The 23,838-nt window shown below is 52.4% G+C and overlaps 9 protein-coding genes across 9 annotated transcripts; 6 read left to right on the top strand and 3 right to left on the bottom strand.

The window, feature by feature from the left end:
• Positions 1-285: 285 nt before the first annotated feature.
• Positions 286-2,594, top strand: SETTUDRAFT_168008 (uncharacterized protein). Its single transcript, XM_008025236.1, has 7 exons — positions 286-505; positions 574-698; positions 766-787; positions 865-872; positions 950-1,214; positions 1,302-1,859; positions 1,919-2,594. Exons 1-7 carry the CDS (start codon positions 398-400, stop codon positions 2,501-2,503), a joined length of 1,671 nt encoding a protein of 556 aa, XP_008023427.1. The 5' UTR covers positions 286-397; the 3' UTR covers positions 2,504-2,594.
• Positions 2,595-2,916: 322 nt separating this feature from the next.
• Positions 2,917-4,090, top strand: SETTUDRAFT_148161 (uncharacterized protein; the record flags this gene model as incomplete). The annotated part of the gene is made up of 4 exons (XM_008025237.1): positions 2,917-2,961; positions 3,017-3,157; positions 3,204-3,808; positions 3,856-4,090. 4 exons carry the CDS (start codon positions 2,917-2,919, stop codon positions 4,046-4,048), a joined length of 984 nt encoding a protein of 327 aa, XP_008023428.1. The 3' UTR covers positions 4,049-4,090.
• A 678-nt stretch (positions 4,091-4,768) lies between these two features.
• SETTUDRAFT_176200 (uncharacterized protein) lies at positions 4,769-6,403 on the top strand (the record flags this gene model as incomplete). Its single annotated transcript, XM_008025238.1, has 2 exons — positions 4,769-4,962; positions 5,027-6,403. Exons 1-2 carry the CDS (start codon positions 4,897-4,899, stop codon positions 6,401-6,403), a joined length of 1,443 nt encoding a protein of 480 aa, XP_008023429.1. The 5' UTR covers positions 4,769-4,896.
• Positions 6,404-8,390: 1,987 nt separating this feature from the next.
• Positions 8,391-9,248, top strand: SETTUDRAFT_159940 (uncharacterized protein; the record flags this gene model as incomplete). Its single annotated transcript, XM_008025239.1, has 2 exons — positions 8,391-8,455; positions 8,510-9,248. 2 exons carry the CDS (start codon positions 8,391-8,393, stop codon positions 9,246-9,248), a joined length of 804 nt encoding a protein of 267 aa, XP_008023430.1.
• Positions 9,249-13,595: 4,347 nt separating this feature from the next.
• On the top strand, positions 13,596-14,237 carry SETTUDRAFT_106605 (uncharacterized protein; the record flags this gene model as incomplete). Its single annotated transcript, XM_008025240.1, has 1 exon — positions 13,596-14,237. The coding sequence occupies one exon, from the start codon at positions 13,596-13,598 to the stop codon at positions 14,235-14,237; it is 642 nt and encodes a 213-aa protein (XP_008023431.1).
• Positions 14,238-14,965: 728 nt separating this feature from the next.
• On the bottom strand, positions 14,966-16,938 carry SETTUDRAFT_106576 (uncharacterized protein; the record flags this gene model as incomplete). The annotated part of the gene is made up of 3 exons (XM_008025241.1): positions 14,966-16,010; positions 16,106-16,491; positions 16,546-16,938. 3 exons carry the CDS (start codon positions 16,936-16,938, stop codon positions 14,966-14,968), a joined length of 1,824 nt encoding a protein of 607 aa, XP_008023432.1.
• Positions 16,939-17,170: 232 nt separating this feature from the next.
• On the top strand, positions 17,171-19,486 carry SETTUDRAFT_168010 (uncharacterized protein). The gene is made up of 3 exons (XM_008025242.1): positions 17,171-17,517; positions 17,565-18,243; positions 18,291-19,486. Exons 1-3 carry the CDS (start codon positions 17,181-17,183, stop codon positions 19,306-19,308), a joined length of 2,034 nt encoding a protein of 677 aa, XP_008023433.1. The 5' UTR covers positions 17,171-17,180; the 3' UTR covers positions 19,309-19,486.
• Positions 19,487-19,933: 447 nt separating this feature from the next.
• Positions 19,934-21,583, bottom strand: SETTUDRAFT_159944 (uncharacterized protein; the record flags this gene model as incomplete). The annotated part of the gene is made up of 2 exons (XM_008025243.1): positions 19,934-21,238; positions 21,353-21,583. 2 exons carry the CDS (start codon positions 21,581-21,583, stop codon positions 19,934-19,936), a joined length of 1,536 nt encoding a protein of 511 aa, XP_008023434.1.
• A 733-nt stretch (positions 21,584-22,316) lies between these two features.
• On the bottom strand, positions 22,317-23,592 carry SETTUDRAFT_148176 (uncharacterized protein). The gene is made up of 2 exons (XM_008025244.1): positions 23,138-23,592; positions 22,317-23,084 (listed from the first exon to the last, which is right to left on the bottom strand). The coding sequence occupies exons 1-2, from the start codon at positions 23,475-23,477 to the stop codon at positions 22,558-22,560; spliced, it is 867 nt and encodes a 288-aa protein (XP_008023435.1). The 5' UTR covers positions 23,478-23,592; the 3' UTR covers positions 22,317-22,557.
• Between the last annotated feature and the right edge of the window lie 246 nt (positions 23,593-23,838).

Below are 23,838 nucleotides of genomic sequence, written 5' to 3' on the forward strand. Positions count from 1 at the left end.
AGGCGGAGGGGGGGACGTCGGCACCCCCCCTGTATGCCGACTGTCGCCCCTCTCGCCCCTCGCGCCCCTCGTCGCCCTTGTCCCCCCACTGTTCGCAGCATCGGGCGTGGTGTTGGCATGCAGAGCGGCCGATAAGGCGCCGGCTGGTAACATCAACATGGGCATAGTACACGGCTGTTATACACCCACGTGGATGCTGGGATGCCCCTCCCCTCGGAGCCACGTTGTTTTGTTTAATTGCCGTCCCCCTTCTTGTGCGGGTGAAGTGCAGACGCCCGCCCGCCCGCCATCATCAGCATCAGCATCAGTGTTGCTGCTGGTCTTGTTCTTGTTATTACTGCCATTGTTATTGTTGTTGTTATTACCATCCCCATCAGGCCACTTTGTGCAGCCCGCAATGGCGTCTGGTATAAAGCCAGCGTGGCAGGCCGTGGCGCGCAAAAAGCAACAGCAGCGCGATGAAGTCATGCAGAGATTTGCGGACGCTGAAACGGCAGGATCCGAGGTACTCCCGCGCAGCACACACAGACACGGACAGGCCAGCCCAATGGCGTTGAGAGCTGACGACAGCAGGCCGTGGGCTCCCGAGGCCCTTTTGCTGCTGGAGCTGCCCTGCCCAGCAGCATCGACGCGGTTGCAACCGCCATCTCGACAGGCGCGGTAACAGCCTCGCAGCTGCTGCGTGCCTACATGGACCGGTGAGGCCCGCGGAACTCGACGGCTATCGAACCATTCTCACGCCACTTTTTTTTTCTGTGTGTGCAGCGCCATCGCCGCCCACAAGCAGGTATGTGTGCCCATTGCATTGTGTGTGTGTGTGTGTGCGTTCGATTCCGCGCGCGCTCTCGCTAACGCGCCCCCCAGACCAACTGGCACGTGTCGCCCTGCACGCCACACCCGCGCCCCGGAGCGCCTGCTGACTGAGCGCCTGCTGACTGAGCGCGCGCAGCCTGACCGAGATACTCTTCGACGACGCCGTGCGCCAAGCCGCGCACCTCGACGCGCTCTTCAGCCAGCACGGGCGGCTCGTGGGGCCTCTCCACGGCGTGCCCATGACTCTCAAGGACCAGTTCGACGTGGCGGGCTACGACAGCACCCTGGGCTACGTCGGGCGCGCCTTCCGCCCGGCGCAGCGCGACTGCGTGCTCGTGTCGATGCTCAAGAGCCTGGGCGCCGTCATCATGGCCAAGACCAACGTGCCGCAGAGCATCATGGTGAGTCCCGTAGAGTCGGATTATGTCAGACGGCCCCCCAGAAAGCGGCCTGTCGTGCTAAGTGTGTGTGTGTGTGTGTGTGCGCAGTGGTGCGAAACCGACAACCCGTTGTGGGGCCTAACCGTCCACCCCAGGGCTGCCTCCTTCACGCCCGGCGGCTCGACGGGCGGCGAGGCGGCGCTGCTGGCGCTGCAGGGCTCCGTCGTGGGCTGGGGCACCGACATTGGCGGCAGCGTACGCATCCCCGCGCACATGAACGGCCTGTATGCCCTCCGGCCCAGCAGCTCGCGCCTGCCCTACCATGGCGTCGCCGTGTCCACCGACGGCCAGGAGCATGTTCCGTCCGTCGTCGGGCCGATGGCGCGAAACATGGCCTCGCTGATACATGTCACCAAGGCCCTCGTCGACGCCCGCCCCTGCCACGCCGACCCCAAGTGCTGCCCGCTGCCTTGGCGATCCGACCTGCTCCAGCGCGCCCGCGCAACGCCCCTGGTCATCGCCGTGATGCGCGACGACGGCGTAGTCAGGTGCCACCCCCCCGTCGCCCGCCTCCTCGACCACGCCGTCGCCCGCCTCCGCGACGCCGGCCACGACATTGTCGCGTGGGCCCCGGGCGATCTGCACCAAGAATGCATTAATCTCATGGCAAGCCCATCGCACATGCTTTCCGCTGGCCCTGCACGACGCAACTGACATGACACAAGGACCAATATTACACGGCAGATGGCGGTGAGGACATCCGCCGCGACGTCGACGCCGGTGGGGAACCCATGATCCCGCACGTCGACGCCCTCGTACACAGAGGCCGCGCCATCTCGGTCTACGACTATTGGCAGCTCAACAAGCAGAAGCTGAAACTGCAGAAGCGCTACCTCGACCAGTGGAACGCAACAAAGTCGGAAGCCACCGGCGCCCCCATGGACATTCTGCTGGCGCCCGTCATGCCCCACTCTGCACTCCCACATGGCAAGTGCCGCTGGGTTGGCTACACAAAGGTCTTCAATCTCGTCGACTATCCCGTCGTCGTCGTGCCCGCCGGCACCGTCGACCGCGCCCTCGACGCCGACGCCGCTGCACGGATGCCCGACTATCAGCCGAGGAATGTCCTCGACGAGTGGAACTGGAACGCTGTTGACCTCGATGCCATGCACGGCATGCCAATAGGGGTGCAAGTCGTGAGTCGCCGGTTGCACGAGGAGACGGCCCTGGGTGCCGCCGAAGCTATCGATGTAATCATAAATGCTCTGCTAAGGGACGGCCCAGACGCGGCTTCCCATCCGATTGCCTAGAAACTAAGACTTGTCGTGGGAGCTTGATTCATGCAGCCTCCCAGTCTAAGTAGGGAGCCACCGACTACAATCTAGTACATATACACCTTGCATCCAAGCATCTGAGCACTCAGCACGTGAGATTCAGCACGCCATCACGTGACAGCATGCCCACGTGACAACGCGCCCACGCGACACCAAGGCTGGCAGCAGCTACCAATGACTGATAGTGATAGCGCCCCCCCCACCTTCCACGCCTCACCACCCGACTCGATAAGCGGGGTAATGCTCTGCCAGCGAATTGCTATCGTGAGCCATGCCCTGTCCTACGTGCAACAGCACTTGCACTACCTCATCCACTACATTTTGCTCGCTGCACCCCCCTCTTCTCTTCTTCGTCTGACTTTTCTGTCCTCTCGCTGCTGCTAGTCACCATGGGTAAAAAGAGAGTGCTTGTTAGCTATGGCGTTGATATTGATGTGATATGAATTCCTCTTATGACATGCATTCAACAGACTAATAATCGTCACGCAGGCTGTCGCTGGTTGGCTTGGATCATACGGTGGAGAAGACTCGACGAGCGATATAAGCAGAGGTCTCTGGGCTGGCACCATAGGCACCCAGCGTCTGCTCAAGCTCTTTGACAAGTACAACATCAAAGCAACATGGTTCATTGTAAAGCCACCCACTCCTATCCTACCTGCTTCGCTAACAGTTTCAGCCCGGCCACTCGCTCGATACCTTCCCAGAAGACTGCGCCGCCGTTCGAGATGCAGGCCATGAGATTGGCCTCCATGGATACTCGCACGAGAACCCCGCCGACATGACGTTTGAGCAGCAGCGTGATGTCCTCGACAAAACCTACAAGCAACTGACTGCTTTCTGCAACGGCAAGCCCCCACGCGGCTCAGTAGCTCCCTGGTGGGAGACTTCTGCAGAAGGCACCGAGCTCTTGCTTTCCTACGGCATCGAGTACGACCATTCCATGTCACACGAAGACCACCGCTGCTACTGGCTGCGCACCGGCGACCAGTGGACCAAGATTGACTACACCAAAAAGGCCGAGGAGTGGATGAAACCACTCATCAAAGGAAAGGAGACTGGCCTCGTCGAGATACCCGGTAGTTGGTACATTGACGATCTGCCGCCCATGATGTTCATGAAGAAGAGTGCAAACAGCCATGGCTGGGTCAATCCGCGAGATGTCGAGCAGATCTGGATGGACCATTTCGACTACTTCTACCGAGAGTACGACGAATTTGTCTTTCCCATGACAATTCATCCCGATGTGTCAGGCAGGCCGCATGTTGTACTGATGCACGAGAGGTATGTCGAGCGAGCTAAAAAGTTGAAATCACACTAAAAATATCCAGAATCATCGAGCACATCAACAAACACGAGGGCGTCGAGTGGGTGACAATGGAACAGATGGCGGATGATTTCAAAAAGAACAACAAAGTGCCCGAGGGCGCAATGATGCCCGCGCCCCGAGGAGAGATTTTGAAGCTGCAAAAGGAGGGCAAGGCGTATTCTCTTGTCGACTATGATGGGCCTATGCCACAATAGCGTGCAAACAGTATCACAGGCTACTCAACGCATCAACTCTCGACCCAGATTTGTTTTTACCCCTACAGACATGTGAGATATAGGTGTACTGCACAGGCGTCATCAGCACTCGGAATGGTCGGAACCCTCGGAACCCCAACCGCGGTAAACATCGCTGATCAGATGGCGCTCCCACTCTCACTCCACTCCACTCTCGCTTACCCCTCACCCCATCATGATGCTTTCCCCCACTCTTGCACTGCCAGCACACTCGGCCTCCCGTACATTCACGCACGCATGCACCCATCTCTCCATTATTCAAGCATACATTCCCCACCAATCGACGTGTTGACTTGACCCCCATGTTAGGCCACTCACATACACCTACATCCGTCCATACATACACACTTCCACGCCCGGCTCACCACGCAAAACACGCTAGATAAGCTCCGGCAACTCCCAACTTTATGCGGTTGAGCTAGCCAGGAGCCCGCCCGTCACGCTGCGTCATGGCCGATAGCAAATAGCTACCTTGCGGGAGTGGGTTGCATGGACAGACGGGTGGCGGTGACATGTGTATGCATGCATGGTTGAGGTGAGACCATATTCCTTTGACTCCCTTGTACTATCATATTGTTTTTTTCTGGCTTTCTTTCTTTCTTTCCTTCTTTCTGTTTACTCGGGTTGAGGGGAGAAGAATAACCACGTCGCTGGTGTGTGTGGTGCGTCATACAGGCCTTTGTTCTAAGCCTTGGAAGCTTGTTCTTGGTGACTGGCTTGCTACATACTACTACTGCTACTACTGCTGCTGCTGCTGCTGCTTTGCCAACTCGTGTGTGTGGGTGCTTGTAGTACGAATAGTGGGTGACATGATGGCGCCCGGGAAACCTCAGGTTATACAGAAGCAGCAGCGGGATGAGTCGAGTAGACTGGATGTAAGTCGTCATTTTCTACAGAAATCTTGGTTCATGAACTAGCATTAACGACTTGTCCATCTAGGTCATCATTGTCGGTGCTGGCCTCGGGGGCCTCGGGGCAGCCATATCGATTCTACTAGCTGGCCACAACGTCCATATCCTCGAGTCTACGCCTGAAATCGGCGAAATCGGCGCCGGAATCCAGTGTCTGCCCAACTCGTCGCGCGTCCTGATTTCCTGGGGCCTGGAAGAGTACCTCTCCAAACATGCGACGTCGCCGCGGTTATGCAACATGATTGGGTGGAAGGGCAACAAGATCAGCGACATGGATTTCCATGAATATGAAAAGGAATGCGGCACGCCGTTTTGGGACTTTCACAGGGCAAATCTGCACATGGGGCTGCTGGAGAGAGCCGTGGAGCTGGGCGCGAAGTTGACGACAAACTCTAGAGTCGTGCATGTCGAGTATGAGAATGATGAGCGGAATCAGACTACAAGAGCCATTGCCATATGTCAAGACGGCACAAAACATGCAGCGGATCTGGTAGTCGGTGCAGACGGCATCAACTCAAAGTGTCGCGAGATCCTCCTCGGTCACGAGGATCCGCCGCTTCTCACAGGCGACCTGGCCTACCGGCTCCTACTCAACACAGAAGACATGTTGAAAGATGCGGAGCTACGAGGCTTCGTCCAAGACCCCCAAGTCAACTACTGGATCGGCCCCGACGCCCACGCAGTCAACTATGTGCTCCGCGGCGGCAAGCTCTTCAACATGGTTCTCCTCGTCCCAGACGACATGCCCGCCGGCGCCAACACACTCGCCGGCAACGTCGAGGAGATGCGCGCGCTCTACAAAGACTGGGACCCACGCATCCCCAAGCTGCTCGCCCTCTGCCAATCCGTCGCAAAATGGCGCCTGATGATCCGCCCGGGCCTCGATCCCACATGGTCGCATTCCTCGGGCGCCTTTACCATTCTAGGCGATGCCGCCCACGCCACGCTGCCGTATCTCGCGTCTGGCGCCGGCATGTCGCTTGAAGACGGACACGTCCTGGGTTTGTGTCTCGCGCGCATCAAGGACAAATCTGCACGTGAAAAGAAGAGGGCACTACAAGTGTACGAGCGGTGTCGGCGCGAGCGCACCGAACGTGTTGTTGACCGCGGAAATCGCCAGCAGTATTTGTACCATGTACACGATGGCAGCGTCCAGGTTGAGCGTGACCGCTTGCTAACTGCATTTGGCGAGTTCAATGGCCAGGGAAGAATTATCGCGGAGCAGTATGAGCAGCGGGGCTTGAGCGTGGGTGATGATCCGCTTGCGTGGAGGTGGGGCGGCGTGGGCAGTTGGTTGCTGACGTATGTGTGTGAGGAGGATGTTGAGAGGCGGTGGCGAGAGATGGAAATGGAGGCTGAGAGGAAAGAGGGGGGTGGAGAGGAGAGTGTTAGGGCTGTGTTGTAGGACTCCTCGTGCATTTAGCGTGTCTGGGGTCTTTATATATATTAGTGAAATGTAATCATATTGTTGATGTCTGTCAGGTTAGTTTTTCAGCATGTGTGGGTGAATGGATCTAATTGATTTGTGAAGAAGACAGGTATCAAAGTCTTGTAGAGATTGTACGGGTAAAATTCAATTCGGATGTGGAGCCATTGTGCACTCTCTTGACTCCAAGTACTCGGATGATTCTCTCTCTCTCTCTCTCTCTTCTCAGATTGTTGATTTCATCAATTGCCCAAAGTTACGCATACCTGGGACATTTTATCCAGGAAAATATTCCACACTGGTATTTATCGATTATTCGGTGTTTCTGTAAATAGGTATGGGATTTATTGTGTACAAGGGCCTGGGCGTAGTAACTCGTTGCTGTCTTCTGCTGTCAGCTCTTGGAAGGAAGCGAACCTAGAAGAGAAAATATGCAAGGCGACAATTACGAGTAGTGTCTTAGGCGTCTTTCCAGAAGCCTGTGCTAATAGGATTTTGCTATTGCTTCCTTCGTTTATGAAGATACCCATTGTAGAACTGTCGTACAGAAATATTGGTAACCCAACAAATCATCCAGCCCCATCCAGTAACTATAGCCGCCAGCCCCTGATTGGCTGGTCAAGTCTTCATCACTTCCACTACCACCTCATTCAAATCAATATCAATCCCCTTCCTGCCTTACCTCACAATCCTACCAATATACCTTCAGCTGTATCTGTAAAATTCCTGACGCCACGAGTGAAAGCTTTGAACGCCACTGCTGCATCAAAGACATGGCTCGTATGCACCTAGCCGCCGTCTGCTGCACGAGCCTCTGTTGGCGCAAACTCGAGTTCTAGCCTTCTCTGCCAACGCTTCCATGTGGATCTCATCTCCTCATCGTCACGAAGAAAAGCCAGCTCTGCGCTGCTACTTCGGAAACCACCTTGCCTACACAGGCAGGCCTCGCCAGCCATGGCTATGGACCCTTGGCAACATCACCACAATCGTCCTTGCAAGGATTTGCCAAGGGCCACATGCCGTCTCTTGGGCTTCTAGATGAAAGAAGGGAAAAACGATGGGCCACACGGGTTGCGCCAGGCTGTGTTACCGAGGAATTACGGGACAAAGCCCGATGCCTCCAGTTATCGTGGCTGGATCAAATAGATCGCGAGCTAATATACATCGAACACACTTTGGATGGAGCACGTCATCCCGTCAGCCTTGCGATGTACCACCTTTACTCATCTTCCGTTGACCCGTTACTAGTCGTCAGCATGGTTTGGTTGTATCTGAAATTCACATTCACATCCAAATCGGGTCTTGGTAGGTACTCCTTTCGGTTCGGCAACGCACCATACTTACCAAAAACTGTACGCCTATTTCAACAATACGAACCCCAACGCTCGTGCGTCTTCGTCGAATGGGTCTTTGCAGTGGAAGGATTTATCGATCATTACGCTTCCAACGCCTCAATAACGCACACTCAAGAAATGGGGCTTGAAGCTAAATATCCATCTAGGTGTGCATCGTGGTATAGCAACTCAAAGTTTTCCAAAATTGAGCACCAATGATTTGACGGAAGAATTCCCGCAATCTAGATCGTCTCGTTTACCCACGCTACTTTAGCCGTAGTTCGGTTTGGCATGAGTCTAGCTATGTAGCCCTCGCTCGACGTAACACCAAACCGGTATGTGGTACAAATCTATATGTGCAGTTTAGATTAAAATTTTGTATCAAAATAGCATGGCACGCTGGATCCAACACCGGGTTAAGGCGAGCACCCGCTGCCAGGTACAACATGTAGTGAACCTCGCACCCCCCCCCCGTCCCCATTGCACCGAGTCCATGGTCAGACTTGTGGGATTCCCCCCATCTGCAATATCACAGAGACATAAATTTTTTTTTCGACGCACATCTCCCTCTCCCCTCTTTCTTATACCAAATCTTGGGGGGGAAGAAAAAAAAAAGGAAAAGTAGTGGCCAAATGTCTATCCTCCTTCCATTATACATATACCCTAGCGCGGGCGCTTGGGATCCTTTATACGCAGCGCAAGTACAACCATCAACGCGTTATACTCTCACTCGCATACTAATTCCATCCAGAGCAAAAGCCTACCGCGATGTCTCCTTCACCGTGGTCCTGAACCCCTGTTCAGGCCCATGCATGGGCTCTCTCCCCGACCAAGTGTACCTGGACGAAGTCCCCAAGCTGTCCAAGTACCCCAACATCCGGACGCTGGGCTACGTAGCAACGCACTACACCAGCAAGCCCATCGACGACGTTCTCGACGAAATCGCCACGTACTCGAGCTGGCCGCGCGTGACCAACTCCGCAAACATGCGCGTCGACGGCATCTTCCTCGACGAAACGCCCAGCTCCTTTTCGCCAGACGCCTACGCCTACCTCGAGCGCGCAACACACGCCATTAAAAACAACGCGAGTACTAGTTTCAAACAGGGCCTCATCGTGCATAACCCAGGCCTTGTTCCACCGACAACCCTCGCCTCGCCCTCGCTCCCCACAATCTCCTTCATCAACCTCACCGACATCACCGTCGTCTTCGAAGAGACGTTTGAAAAGTACCTGGACAAAGACACCATGACGCCGCTCTCCAAAACGAGGTTACCCCGGAAAAACGCCGGCGTCATTCTGCATTCCGTACCTAGGCTCAGCGACGATGTGCTCAGCTATGTCGTGGGCAAGGTCGAGGAGGCGGCCGACTGGCTGTTTCTGACAAGCGGGATTGAGGGCAATGGATACCATGGTTTTAGCGATGTGTGGGCCGGCATGGTGGCGGCGGCGGGGAAGGGTGCGGGCGTGGGGACTGGGTGGAGGGGATGAGAGAAAAAGGGTTGGGTATTGGGATATTTGCGGTGTATTTGTGTAAAATAACTTTTCTTGACGTGTTATGACTCTTTTTTTTTCACTTTTACCTTTTCACGAGTTATATGGATTGAAGGAGGGGGTATAGAAGGGACTTGGAGGAGGGGTTGGGTGCTAGGGAGGTGGTGTTTTCTCTGCGAAATTTTTTTGTTCAGGTTTAGATGATATTGGTAGATGTGAATTTCTCAGCGTCCTTGGTAGCGCTGGATGGATGCTTTTGTAGTCATGTACTGCTGTTTATTTACATCTACTACACACGAGGAGAGTAGCCTTGCCTATTTACTACGTGTATGTCGCCTTCAACGCTCCCTGTGTTTTACCCCGTCATCTTGTCTTTATTGCCTCTGACACTGCTCACCAGCACATGCAATAGGAAGTCCAGTGTATACACGTTATTCGGCATTTTCCAATCGAATGTGTACATTCACTTCCCGATGATGATGCAGAAACATGTTTTGAAAACACAAATTGCAAAACCATGTTGAATCAAAACCCTTCGAACCTCGTCACATCATTTGCAGCTTCCTTTTTATTCGTGATTCAAACAATATCATAGACACGATAAAATCAAGTGCATTCATATCATCATAAACAAAAAAAGGGGGGGGGGGGAAGCCGGTAGGTGCTAGTGGAGTTACAAGCTATATCTTACAATTGAAAAAAAATCTCTGCTGACATCATCTTCACGCCATACATGCTCGTCAATATCGATGCCTGATTTCTCACATTTCGCGCAGCCATTTTCCAACAGCTTCTTCTTCTTCTTTTTTTCTTCTTCTTTCCATCTTCGAGTACATTGTATGATTTTTTTCTTTTCTTTTGGACGGGGAACTTGAAAAGGGGATTCTCGAACTAGTAATACGCAAGCAAATTCTACAGTTGATGGGGCGTTTTTCTTATCTTAATTCAAGCTGCTATTTGTAGATACATCCACGGGTTCAATAGGCAAGGCCCACCGATCCGTTTCACAGACGGATGCTGTGGGTATTGTTATGTTATTCGTATCATGTAGACAATTGTGTGTCACTGCCTAGAGTCGCTAAAGTAAATCCATTGTCTTTTAATCAATCTCTGGTTTTTGTTGAAGACTATGGTTCTTCGCATTTATTGATGTTGGAGGACCGAGATTGATACGTGGATGGATCGGATTGAGAGAATTGATCAGATTGCTCTTGCTATCTAGAGAGCTCAAATCTATCGGAATACATAGACATGCCAAGAAGAAGTTATCCAGTAACTAATCACCACGTTGCTGCTCCCCCAGTGCCTTTGATCAAGTGCTTCTGATAGTCGCTTGATCAGGTGGTCCTGGATACTTGATCCATACCGCGACAATTGATTATATATGTTACTAGCTATTTATTATGTGTAAGGTATGAAGTATAGTACCACGCTACTATCTTATATCGTGTTAGGACTTTCCTGCTCTGCAGAAGCCGTAGCGTTTGCGGGTTGAAACTACTCACAACATAAACATCGCGGGTATGATTTTATCTGTTCACACGAATCCAAATGAGGTATCACTTTAAGAAAAATACACCCACAAAGCTGAACGAGCTCATATCCCCCGCCAGGTTCACACATAATATTGTTGGTATATCGCTGCAAGAAAGACATCGATTCCTTCATGCCCAGCTCTACTTTCATCTACTCTTATCCCCTGACTCGTATTCGCATTTCTTTTTACCATTTGGCCAAAAGCTACTCTGGCTGAATAAGCAGTCTCGATCGGTACCACCATTATTCCTGAAATAGACCTTGTGCGCTGTCGGGCTTGATGAGCGTATTGGAATAATAGGCGAGAAAAAAAAAGGGTCTCGAGGTCTGGACTGAGGCTGTGCAAAAGCCGTCTTTTTTCGAGCTGCTCGTCACCTCAGTGGCTCTGCAGACCTTGGCATACAAGCCTCCCGCGCATTACCTTTTGAGTTGTGCCACCGAGCTTGGCGTGGCTGGGAATTGTTTTTACGTCGTGGTCAGTGCCCTTCTCTAGGGCTTGTAGTACTGCGTCTTTGTATAGAAGCTATTCATGTTCATGGTGAGAAGCAGTTTTGAAATCATCTGCTGGAGTCAAATGTTACCCTCTCTGAACGCGATGTGCTGGATATTGCATTCAATTACAAAACCACAGCAGTATCGCAGAGCAGAGAAATAAGGCACAGTCTAGCCTATTCACTCTAGCTATGTGGCGCCTTTTATCATTCTATAAGCGACCACCATGGCTGATGCCCTGAGTGTGATCGGTGGCTGAGAAAGAGAAGTAAATAACGTTGACGTATTGCATTGTTGAATCTTAGATTGAACGATCTCATATACTGCTCATGGTCTCCGGTGATGCACCCAAGCCTCATCACACGAGAGTGGAGTCCTGGAGACCTTTACATAGTTGAGAGATTGCATCGATCTTTGCCAATTTGGGCGGTTGCGCAGCAGCACATGTCGAGGCTCGGGAATTTTCAAAAAGTAATGTTGAACTGCGAATGCACCATCTGCCGACGTGTCTGCAGTAAGACGGCAAAAGCATTTTGCGCGCGTGCCACAACATGCAGCAAAAACACACGGGGTGTTTTTTCAAGAGAGATTGCTGGTTCAACAAGCTGATACAGCATCTTTGTGCCCATTAATGTGCAGGTTGTGCTCTTGACGCTGCATCAGAGACACTCGGAGAAGAAAGTTCATCGCAATTTCACCCTTGGCAGCTGAGTTCTGTGCAGAGGTCTCGCACATTTCCCCATCCACCGGGAGGTCAGCTCTTCCTTCTGTGAAGCCACTTCATCGCAGAGAACCACAGTGTAGCTGAAGATCTCCCGAGGCGTGCGGACTGAAACGCGGCGTCAAACGACGGCCATAAACGCAATGGCCTGACATGGCTGCAGGGGGAGGGGGTAGGGTTACCTTGCCACGGAGTCTGGTGTCCGCTCGAACTAGGTAGAGAGCTGTAATTATTAGCGTGCACCGTCCAATACCTACCTCTGGCGTGTCTTCGTCGTGGGTCTGCATGTGCTGGAACGATGGAAACGGGCGACGATCCGCCGTTTTCAAGGCAGCTTTCCAGGAAAAAGGGACTGCCTGCATTGCAGCTGTCAGGCTTACCAGGGCGCCAAAAGCTGCAGAAGACCTGTAGCATCTATTGAATATGCGCGCAAATAGACGCTTAGGTACCTGCATCTGATGGTTATTGGTTCACGGCATTAGTGAGACTCTGACAGGTTCTGGCCCACCGCCCGTCTTACTCAGTCGTTGACAGAGTGCTTATCACAATGAATCGAAGCGTCTCCCAGTGGAGAGGTTTGGTGGGCTCATTTGACACATGGTCGGCACATCCCTACCGCAGGAACGCCTCTCGGCAAGAATTAATTATCGATTAGGTGACCTGGCACGCCACATCGTATTTCACGCGGGACGGATCCCACGAGGCGTGAGCTTAGCTTCGGCTTCGGAAGAGGGGGAAACACGGTTGGCCCTACGCCCGACATGGATGCTAGTCTCTCTGCTGTCAAAACCACCATTACTCGAGCGCAGACTTCCAGGGGCGACGAGGAGAGGGGGGCGGTCAACGAGGCAGCTTTCATCTCAGCTCCTCAGCTCTGCGTCGCGACACAGAGTCAGGCACAAGCCAAGTGGGAAAAGAAAAATCAATCTCCGGACGCAGGATACACGGCAGGGCGAGAGATTCTTTGTTCAACGCTCTCTCTCTCTCTCTCTCTCTCACCCTCACCCTGGCCAATGCCATCGAGCACAGATAAGCCTTGCTTTATTTTTACCGAGCCCGCCTTGGCAAGGCTGAGCGTCGTGATCGCCCATGGGGAATCGTCATGTTAATCTCTTTAGACTTCTAAGCCCAGGAGCATAACATCTTAGGCTGGCTCGGCATTCCAAAGACCTGGGCCACGTCTCGTTCCCGCTGCGTGAAGTGCAGAGCTCGGGCGTGGTGGTGAACCTTTTTGATATTGCCATGGGCCAGAGCTCAAGTCGCCATACTGCAGCGTGTTTTGTAAGCTTTGGGGGACCTGACGTCTGTCTAACTCGGAGCAGCTAGCTCGCATAATCAGGCGCGATGCCGTCCAGCGGGACCAGGGCGAGCCGTTCGTATTCTACCTGGGAAATACAGGACCGTATTAAGCGATGTGGCGCGGGGCTGAACATCAGCTATCTCCTAATAGGGAACACAATGCTCGGATGCTTCCTGTATAAAGTCACCGGAAGATCAACTCCAACTTTCGTCATCCACACCACGCTCATTCCCTCCTTCCAAGCACGATCCGCCTCCGCCTTTAAAAAAAACTTACAGGTTTATAATCTTTCAAGATGAAGTCTGCCGCTCTCTTCGCTGTGCTTCTCCCCTTTGCGGTTGCTGCTCCTGCAGCGGATTGGAGTGTGGACGGTCTCTCCCTGGCTCCTCGTGGTGGCAAGACATGCCCTGTTATCCAGCCCATTGCCCCCACTGGCCAGCTTCCTCCCGGCTCCCTCAACCCAACCTTCCTCCAGGTTGTCTCCAAGAAGCACCCCAACAAGGCTCTTCCCGCCGGCCAGACGGCCCAGGTTACCCCCGGCGACTTGTGCACCCTCACCAAGTTCGACATCCCCGCCTCGGCCAAGGGCAAGACATGCAGCCTTGTCCTCATGCTCGGTGAATGCGAGTGGACCGGCCCCAAGGAGACGGGCCCCGGAAACATCAGCTTCCAGGGCAACACTGGCAAGAGGTTCCCCATCCCCGGCCAGACCACCTTCAACAACCAGCCCGAGCTTGCGGCTCCCTTCAAGGATGCTCCCGTCATCAAGGTTGGCAACGCCTACCGCCTCGGCGGTGGTCCTTGCGACTACAAGGAGGGCCAAGCTTTTGCCAGCGTTGGTGGCAGCATTTGCAGTGACGACACCTCCCTGAAGTTTACCCAGAGCCAGGGCGGATGGGGACGCTGCCCCGTTGGATTCCACATCATCATCTCCTAAACGGCATATCCCCCGGATTCTTCCAAGTACTGGAACGGCTGGGCGTTGAAGCCGTTCGACTAGCACGGCTGAAAACACTCTTAATGTTACTGTAATTTCGCTTGGAGATTTGTAAATGGTCTTTCTTAGTATGGTCGTCTTCTGTACCATACTGTGCATAGCAGAACATCGTAGTGGTCAATATATAATATTTATTATCTGGTAAAGCTTTTCCTGTCTTGTGCATAGTGCATTGGCTTTGTTCTTTAACCGATTTCTATACTGATGAGAGGCTTCTGGTGTTTAATCATGCGTGGAGTGGAACTGTACACATTTATACCAAGCGTGTGCAGGCTAGTAAGCGGGTGAAGTTTGGATATGGCTAGGTTGCCAGTCGCATGGAAGCAGACGTAGAATTAGGGTTGATTTGCCCGATGCAGAGATTACGAAGACTTGGCCAGAGGTAGGAGAGTCATTCAGCCTTGTATTATAGTAGAGATTAGGCTAAGATCTTGACTGGATTACCTAGCTCGATATGCTTTACCCAGCCTCTACATATACTTTGACTATCTCCAACTCTCGTTGTTAGTTTGTGTGACCTAACCTCCACCACTGCCTAAGGCTTAGTGGCCTTGCCGAACACCCGCCCACGTTGGCTGGCCCTACACATTTACTAGCCTACCCTCGCTAACCGAGTACTGTATACCGAATACTATAGTAAGACAAAAGGTCCAAACTCAACCAATACCTTACACACTAAGCTTTTCAAGCCTTTGGACCATGCTATCTAACTGGCATACCACATCGTTGTACACAGCAGACTGCAAGCCCTTGTTGCTAAGCTTGTTCCCAAATCCAAAGTTGCATTCAAGACACTTTTGCGCAATCCGCTGATACTCTGGGCCCAAAGGGGCTCCGCGGTCCAGAACCAGTCTACGCGCGGCGAAGACCTGGTTGTCCTCGTCTGCAGCGGTCATTTTCTCTTCGATCGGCTTCCAGTAGGCGATTTCGAGCATGGCGACGCCCAGGAAGAAAAGCGTCGTGTTTGTGATACCAAAACGCGTCTCATCAGAGACCTTTGCAGTGGCTTGCTGTAAACCGTCCATCGCACTGTCAGCCGTGACTGTGGCAGCAGATTGCGATATCTCTGAATTGAAATGCAGGGTCTTGAGAGCTTCAACGTTGAAGGATAGTTTCGAGCCAAGATAGCTGAGATCTGCCAGGCGCCATCGGTCAGGAAGCCAGGGGGTGTCGTTGTATTGCAACATTGCGACGGCCAATTTGTGTGCTAGTTTCAAACGATCCTCGGGTTGGAGAGTGTCGTAAACCTCCTCGGTGAGTGCTTGCCTGACGGTAGAGATGGTAGAGGCAGCTGCACTATCCAGTCCTGGTTCCAAAGTTGCGTCTCTGAAATAGAATACATGCTTGTACATCTGTGCGCTGTCTAAGTAGCCGATGCATTGCTTCGCCGGCGCTGATAGTTGTGCTTGGTAAGATTGTCGCAAGTAGTCACAAATGCTCTTCATCTTGTAGAGGTCGACTCCAAATGTCGATAGCGTGCCAGCCGCATCCGGAGTTGGTAACTGTGAGACAAGTAGTGCTGGTGTAGCTTCGAAGTGTACGCGCCGGGGCTTTTTATGAGCTACGTTCCCGCAAAGATCGGAAGACGCCTTTTTCTTCAAACATCTTACAGGATTCGATACACCAGGATTGAGGAGTTCTTTTGCCAATTCCAAGCAGATATCAGACTTGTCTGGGAGCTTAGGCTCGTTCGCTTGTATCGCTGAGGATGGACTCGTTGACTGTACCAACAACCAGATTGTAGATTATTGCAGGGAACTATTGAATAGTAAGCAAAGGATTCTGACTGTCATATGAATACCCTTTACCTTGGGGAGTTTGCAGGCAATGATTCGTGACAAGATATAGCGAGGTCCAGTGTCACCTCATCTACTCCATCAGCATCGAGGCAAAGTTTGGCATTATGTGCGCAGTGGGCGGGATGATCGCAGCACCATGCCTTACAAAGAGATTTGTGGAGTTGTCGAGATGTGCTTTGTATAGTCTTGAAACGAAGAGGTACTGGTGCGTGTCGGATGCAGATGCCCCCTAGAGGAGTATCCTGCTGCTCGATAGCAACAACCTGTGACCGAAGCGCAAGTAGCTCGCTGTTGCGATCGCGCAAGCTGGCAAGGCATGTATCGTATTTTGACCGATTGAAGGTGATTTGTAGCTTTCTACGTAACCGCTTGTACGCTGCCTTGACAGACTCGCCCTATAATGACGTTAGCGCATACTTCTGGTGTGTATGAATTTGGTTAGGCCTGACTGGTGACTTTTGGATTAACAAGGGATGGAACACCTCAAGCTCATCCGCTATTTCCTTGAGATCACGTTTCGTCCGTTGCATAATCGCCCCGCAAGCATCATAATTGTCCCGAAGTACAGCGCTCAGTTGATTCTCAGCCTCGCGACTCGTCCACCATTGGTCGTCGCAGTCCTCAAGATCAATCCTGGCTTGTTTCGAGTTCTGGATGGAATGCAGTATCCATCTCACTTCATTCAGAAAGCTCACTCGGATGACCATGAGCTCGATGGAAACATCTTCGACCTCTTGTTTGCAACGTCGGAATGTGTGCACTTTGTCTCGAACGGCTGAGTAGGATTTAACAACTTCGAAAAGGATTGGTAGCACACCAACTACTAGGCCAGCGACCTCCATATCGTATTGAATTTTACAGCGAAATGATGGTGGAAGAGAGTATGGTAAAGATGCTGCAGGCTTGTCGCAGCTGAATATACCTCAGATGGAAGCGCCTCCTTCTGCACAGCCCCGCTTCGCGTACTGCCACGCTCCATGTACAGCCCCGCTTCAGCCTGATGTGTTGTGCATAAGACATCGACACATTCCCTTGTGAGTGTGCACTCGATCTAATATTCCATGCTGCGAGCGGCGTTCATACAATGACTTCAGCCCCGGCCAGTCCACATCCAAGCAAGGATCGTATCGAGCAGTGGCGAGAAGAGACATCTTTGACGCCAGAGCGATCCCATGGAATCTTTGCGCGCATTTCCGATACTTGCCTAGGCCTGCTTCGCATTTTGATACAAAAATCCAATTCTACGTGGATTGCAACAGCTGAAAAACGCACGCTTCGACAATGTCACTCCATGTTGCAACTCTGGGAGCATGGCCATGGCGTGACTGAAGGAAAACTTGACGATCATCTCGAGCGGTCAACAGAAGTCCGTCAAGCTGCTATCGAAATACTTGTCCACTTGCTTGGATGCTTGTTAGAAGGTAAGTGTAAATTCACTTAACTCATGGACCATGCTAACAGAAGGCAGGGACGTCAATGTTTGTCCTACCGCATACCAACGATGAGTTCATCATACATCAATGTACGCTAGCTTCAGAACTGTACAGTCAAAGAGGATGGTTTTTGAAAGCTGGGGACGAGAGCTCAAGTGAAAGCGAGGATGAAGGTGAGGACGAAGACGTGGAAGATGACGACCCTTCAAGACGAGTACATGCGATGGTTCGCAGAGTCAAGACATACACGAATTGTATAATGGGTCTTGGGGCTGCCTTGGAATGTCCAGCTCCAGATGATACTCACGACAATAAGCCTGGCCTTACAGGAGTGGAATCTCGCTCTGCGCATGACTACCACACTGACCTGATTCAAGCAAAGTATCCCGCTGCTGACATCCAGCTACTGCAGATTCTGGGTCAAATCAGTTGGTCGCGTTTTCTCCGCATGCAGCAGGAACGCGACCACAACACTGCTGCCTCTGCTACCAAGTCCATTGGTCCTGTGTCTGAGTTTCACGACTCGGGTATCGGTACTTCGCTTCCAAACACACAATCATCATATGCTGAATCGACTGTTTCTTTCATGACCAGCATATCATGTGGCGAACGAGTTCGGATTCCACCACTGCCGGTGCAAGGGAAAAAAGGGCTTCCCTTTGATTGTGTTGCGTGTGGGAAGTCGGTGCGGGCGACAAATAACCGTGAATGGAGGTCAGTCAAACTCTCGCGGCCACTGATTTAATACTCACTATAAATAGGAAGCACCTGTATGCTGACTTGCAACCTTACACCTGCTTTTATCGTGATTGTGAGTTCAACACGAAGCCGTTCTCCAGCCGTCAAGTGTGGGCGGATCATCTGGACCTGGAGCACAAATTTGGGCCTGCCTGGGGAGAAGTCCAATGTCCTCTTTGTTCAAGTGCTACGGGGACCGGAAAAAATACCATTTTGACGCATTTCGCGCGACACATGGAAGATATTGCTCTTGTTGCCCTGCCACCCGCAGTCGAATCTGATGATGAGTCGGACGCCAGCGTACAATCGTCCGATTCAATCATCGAAGATAGAGGCTCGTTGCTAGTCGAGAGTATACGTTTTGCACAACAACGTATCATAGATCTATCGACACTTGAAAATGAAGATCTTGTTGACGAGTTTCGCGATAAGAAAAAGAAAAAGAAGAGGGGCGTTGTGGTCGAAGAAGCTGCTCCTCCTGAAGAACCTACAAACAACGATGAGTTTTTCGACCTTGCTAAAGACGAAGATACGAAAGAGCTTTTGACTGAGCTTGAGGAACCTACTAGGAAGGAAGAGAAGGCGGCGACAGCGGCGGCTGCAGACAGCGGGTGGAGTTTTTGGGGTACTTCTCACCGAAAGACCAAGATCGATCCTCAGAAGGCGGATATGCCGGTGCAGCGTACTTTAATCTCTGTACCTGACGTGGAACCTGAGGCGGAACCTGAACCTGAGCCCATACGAATACCAGCCGGCAAAGAAGCTTCAGCACCGCGATCTAAGGATAAAGCGGCATCCCCGGAGGATCCTGCATCTGATGTAGCTGCAAGTAAACCAACTTTGGGACACAGCCCTTCTCCACCTCCTTCTCCTCCCCCAATTCCCTGTCGTTACAGCTCTCATCACTTCAAGATTATCAAGTCGGACACGGCCCTAGTTGTCTGGATGTGCAACCGGTGTCACAGCGGGCCCTTCACCTGGATTTACGAGTGTGATATATGCAGAGTCAAGATATGTCGACCCTGTGCGGCCAAGTCCTAAACTGCGCCATCCTGCAGGCTCAAATGGAAAGCTCGATAGCTCCCTGGTCGTTGATAAACGCTATGCGCCTATCATTCGTGTACTTCATCGCGGCTACTACATATTAGACAATTATACATCAGTCCGTATGGGTAAACTACAGGTTTATTTCTTTTTTTTTATCGTGAAAAGAAGCTGGGTACCATAAATTACTCATAATATATTGAATACTTTTGACATGCTCCTACCACCTATCGGTTTCACAAAAGACATAAATAGAATCGAGCACGCAAAGATACTGCTCCGTGTTACCTTGGCGGTCGGAACAGCATCTAGTTGTAAGATGTTAGCTCGCTAAAACAATGTGTGCTATGTATGTATATACAAGTCAAGCAAGGTAGTTAGCCATGCTAATGTTCAACTACTGTCCAAGGTTATTCGGAATATTGAAGGAAACTAACGATTCACTGAATTCAATCAACACTCAACTCAGGGGAAAAAAAAGAAGAGAGAGGTTTGGTAAACGGAAAAACGAGTTTTTATATACATTGGATACGCCACAGAATATCAACATCGGTGTATTTTATGAACACAAGACGGCAGTATAGTCCAAACAAGAAAAATAAACGAGAACCCCGATTTTCCCTCAAACCGTATCCCTCTCCCTCGCCTCCTTGTCTTCCTTTTCCTTTTTAAGCTTCATCTTCTGCTTCTGCTTCTCGGCCAACTCCTGCCTCCACGTCATGCCATGGCGCATAATCCACAGCACGAGTCCCAACAGCAAGATGTACACAAGCGCGATAAACGTAAACGCCCAGCCCGTATTCATAGCGCGACACATGGGCAGAATAGCCGCCGCGCCACCCGCACTCATCAGACACCGCGCGAAATTCACAGCCGCCGTCGCAGTAGCAGGCTTGTCGCGGTGCAGCTCTACAAGCAACCCGTTGGTAACGTTGAACGCGCCCGTAATGCCAAAGCCCATGATGAACAGAGCGACTTCCGGGCCGGCGATATGCGTTCGGAAATACAGGGTCCAGCCGAAGATAATCAGGCCGACGACGCCTATAATATGAGACGGGATGAGGATTTCCAGGCGAACACGCTCAATTGGAAAGTTGCTGAGATCCTGCTGCTTGCCGCGGACAATGGGGATGCCGAGCTTGTGGGCGTGGCGGCGGAAATTCCAGTCTGCGAGGCGGCCCATGGTCATGGAGGCAAGGAAGGAGGCGACGCCGTTGGAAATGTAGCACAGGCCGATGTCGAGGGAATCGAGGCCGTAGACGTTGTGGAAGAGATCTGGGATCGCGGCAACCGACACCATCATGCCGGTGAAGAAGAAGCCGTTGTAGAGCAGCAGGAGTCCGGATTCTTTTTCGGCGAAGATGCTCAGTGTAGCGAGGGGATTGGGCCAGGCGATTCTTTGGCGGGGCGGTCTCGCAATGTGTTTTCCCGGGTTGGCTTTGCGCTGCTTGCGGTCTTGGATGCAGCTGATTACGGAGCGGTTTACGCCTCTGGCGGGGATGGAGCCGTTGCCCACGACTTTGCGGCACGTTTCCGGGAAGAAGAAGATGAAGATTATGAGGAGCACGCCGGAGAAGATGCATTGGAACCAGAAGATGGCGCGCCAGCCGAGGTAGCGGTCGAGGAGGCCGCCGATGGTAGGGCCAAAGGCGGGGCCTACGAGGATGCCTGCTTGAGCATATCCCATGTAGGTACCGCGATTGGCGGATGTGGAAATGTCGGCGACGACGGCCATGCTGAGGGCGATGGCGGCCGTGCCGCCGACGGCTTGGAGCATCCGTAGGAGGAGGAGCGCGACGTAGCTTGTTTGGAGGGCGAGGCCGACATTGGCGACGCAGAATATAACGAAGCAGATGATAAATGTCAGTCTCCGACCACTGTTGTCTGACAGGGTACCAAAAATAGTTGGAGCTATGCCTTGGGCAATCTGCGAGCGTTAGTTGCTTATGTAGTGGCTATAGGGCGACGACTTCAGTCACGATTCTGAACAGTTTCAAGTCGTTCAGCCCAGTTTATCCCAAAAGAGCGCAGTCACACATACCATGAAAGTAGTGACCGAAAGGTTGACCTGCACAGGAGTAATGTGCAAAACATCGGATAGCGTGTTGAGTGCCGGAAGGAACATGGCGACGCCAAAGGGCGATATCAACGCCGAGACGGAAACCAGTGCCACAATCCATATCCTCATTCCCTTGCTGAAAACGGTATATGGTTCTTCGGGCGGTTCCTCGCTAGTAGCACTCTGAGCTGAGCTTTTCTCGTCGCTGTCCATCACTTGGCGTTTTTCCATGTCGTTGACAGGGTCGCCTTTGTCGTCCGCTGGTGGGCCCGGAGAAGCAGCCATGTCAGCGATGTCCCGACCAAGATATCCAGCAATCCAGTCTTCGGGAGCCGGTAGATAGTACAGCAGCGCGGTGGTGTAGGGGTGTCTCGAAAAGGCGAGCAGTGTCTGGCTGGGGAGGCCGAGGTTGAAACAGCTTTTGACTGCATCAGGTGGACGCCTCCACACTTGACGTATCTAGTCGCATACATCTAGTCGCATACTTATCCGTGGTGGCGCTAGCGCAGAGATACTCCGAGGGCGCCAGGTGATGCTACATCTCGTACTATCAATAGTAGCCTAGAACAGTGTACGATTGCCGTAGTGCATGCATGCGCCCAGAGCGGTGTGCCGAGCTTGACCGCGGGCTACAGCTGGCACCGGTGACGGCCACGGCCTAGCCATGCCAATGCCGAGATTCGCTGCATGCCCTGGTAGGAATCTTGTGCTGTGTGGATGTTGCTTGCAGCCGTCGCCCGGAGATAAGGCGTGAAGAGCTAATGCCGAGCAGCACCGGGGCGAACTATACCGAATCCAACTATTCCCGGCATCTGCCTGCGTGAAAACCCCGTACGCCCAAGGAATATGCATCCAGACAAGCTTTCCGAGGCCGTGGAAGGGTCGAGCCGTGCCATGGGAGCCGCCGTTTGCTGTCACAGGCCTGTATCCGTCAGCAATACCCCGGAGACAGCAGCGTAACGTGCCGCGGCCGAAGAAGCCCAACTGGTAGAAGAGAAGGACAATCGTGATACACATGCAAGCTTGCTTCATGGAGAAGTGGCATGGGAATTCCGTGGCCGAGTCAAAAGTCGAGTCGCTTTCATGCATCGTGTACTGTACAAAATTCCCCGAACCCAAACGCCAATGATATGCTTTGGCAAGATGCATAGCCACCCTCGACGGACACAGTAAAGCGCATCCCGGTACTAGTCAAAACGATCGTCGTCGCCGTGGAAAAATCGCAGCACGGCCTTTGCTACCAGCAATCCGTCGTGCATCCAATCGGCCCTTTCTGCAGCCTCGTTGGCATCCTTTTTGTCTACACTGCCGCTCTCCACCCTCATCTCTAGCTGCCTTTTCACGAGCGTCTCGTTAAACTCCATGTGTCCTTGGGTGGTAAATAGCCTCTTTCGGATATACACGCCCTGAACACCGGTATGCTCGCTCGTCCCCCACACATGTACCTTGGTGTCCTTGGGCAGTAAGTCTGTTGCTCCAGGCTCGGGAGGGTTTACAACGTGGTCAAGATGCATTTGGTGGAGGTGGATTTTGGTCTCGGTCGCTGGAAGATTGAAGAGGTCGCGCCCAATATCTGAGAGGTGGATTGGGTGATGTGACAACTCCCACTCGCCGTTCTTTTGCGGCTTAACAGTTGAACCCAGGGTACGGCAGAGAATCTGATGGCCAAAGCAGATTCCAGTGAAGCGAATATCGGGGCGGTTTTGCCAGACATCTGGAGGAGAGTCAGTAATTGGCGCGGACCTATTTACAGCGTAACCCATATACCTCGTATGAACTGCATCAGTTTGAGAATCCACGGGTCATCACCATGCGCGTCCCAGCAGCTACCAGTGATGAGGATGGCGTGCACGTCGTCTGAAATCTCCTCTGGCTTGGGCACCTGGCCGCCTTCCGGCTCAACAACATACTGCATGGCTGTCTCAATGCCCAGTTGCGGGTCATGCTCATCTCCAGCCTTCTTGAGGAGCTCCCCCAGTATGACGCCAAAAGAACCAGTCTCATGCTGCGTGTCGGGGTGTGTCTCGTCGGTTTCCAGAACAAGCATGCGGACCTTGTCCGGGTGGTTTGACAGGAGCGTGCGGTTCTGTGCGATTGGTGGCACCATTTTTGCGGTAGTGGTAGAGAATCGGAGTGTTGCGGAAGAAGTGAAGAGTCTTGAAGAAGATGAAGGTCTCAAAATACAGTGTCGTATCCACAGTCTAGCAGATTTTGAACAAGACAATGACGTCTGTCGAGAGGTGTTCTGGGCAAGAGAAATGACGCGCGTCGGTCTATACATAATCAGGTCGAGTTACAAAGCGGTCGTCTTGGGCTGGCAGCCGCGCCGCGCCCAGGAGGACGGCTTCATGTAGCATTCTTCAGCTTCCCTCTTGGCCGTGTCGTTGTCCCGGGCCGATGACGAGCTTCCCTTGACGTCATTGTGCCGTGGAGAAGGTTTGTACGCAACAGAGTAGTCAATTTCAACG

Source organism: Exserohilum turcica (assembly GCF_000359705.1).
Source record: "Exserohilum turcica Et28A unplaced genomic scaffold SETTUscaffold_14, whole genome shotgun sequence".
Taxonomy (NCBI): Eukaryota; Fungi; Ascomycota; class Dothideomycetes; order Pleosporales; family Pleosporaceae; genus Exserohilum; species Exserohilum turcicum.

Coding starts and splice junctions, on each gene's coding strand:
- SETTUDRAFT_168008 (XM_008025236.1), top strand. CDS start 398: ATGGCGTCTGGTATAAAGCCAGCGTGGCAGGCCGTGGCGCGCAAAAAG. Junction 506..573: donor CTGAAACGGCAGGATCCGAG/GTACTCCCGCGC, acceptor TGACGACAGCAG/GCCGTGGGCTCCCGAGGCCC. Junction 1,215..1,301: donor ACGTGCCGCAGAGCATCATG/GTGAGTCCCGTA, acceptor GTGTGTGCGCAG/TGGTGCGAAACCGACAACCC.
- SETTUDRAFT_168010 (XM_008025242.1), top strand. CDS start 17,181: ATGACTTCAGCCCCGGCCAGTCCACATCCAAGCAAGGATCGTATCGAG. Junction 17,518..17,564: donor GCTTGGATGCTTGTTAGAAG/GTAAGTGTAAAT, acceptor AACAGAAGGCAG/GGACGTCAATGTTTGTCCTA. Junction 18,244..18,290: donor ACAAATAACCGTGAATGGAG/GTCAGTCAAACT, acceptor CACTATAAATAG/GAAGCACCTGTATGCTGACT.
- SETTUDRAFT_148176 (XM_008025244.1), bottom strand. CDS start 23,477: ATGGTGCCACCAATCGCACAGAACCGCACGCTCCTGTCAAACCACCCG. Junction 23,085..23,137: donor ACTGATGCAGTTCATACGAG/GTATATGGGTTA, acceptor ACTCTCCTCCAG/ATGTCTGGCAAAACCGCCCC.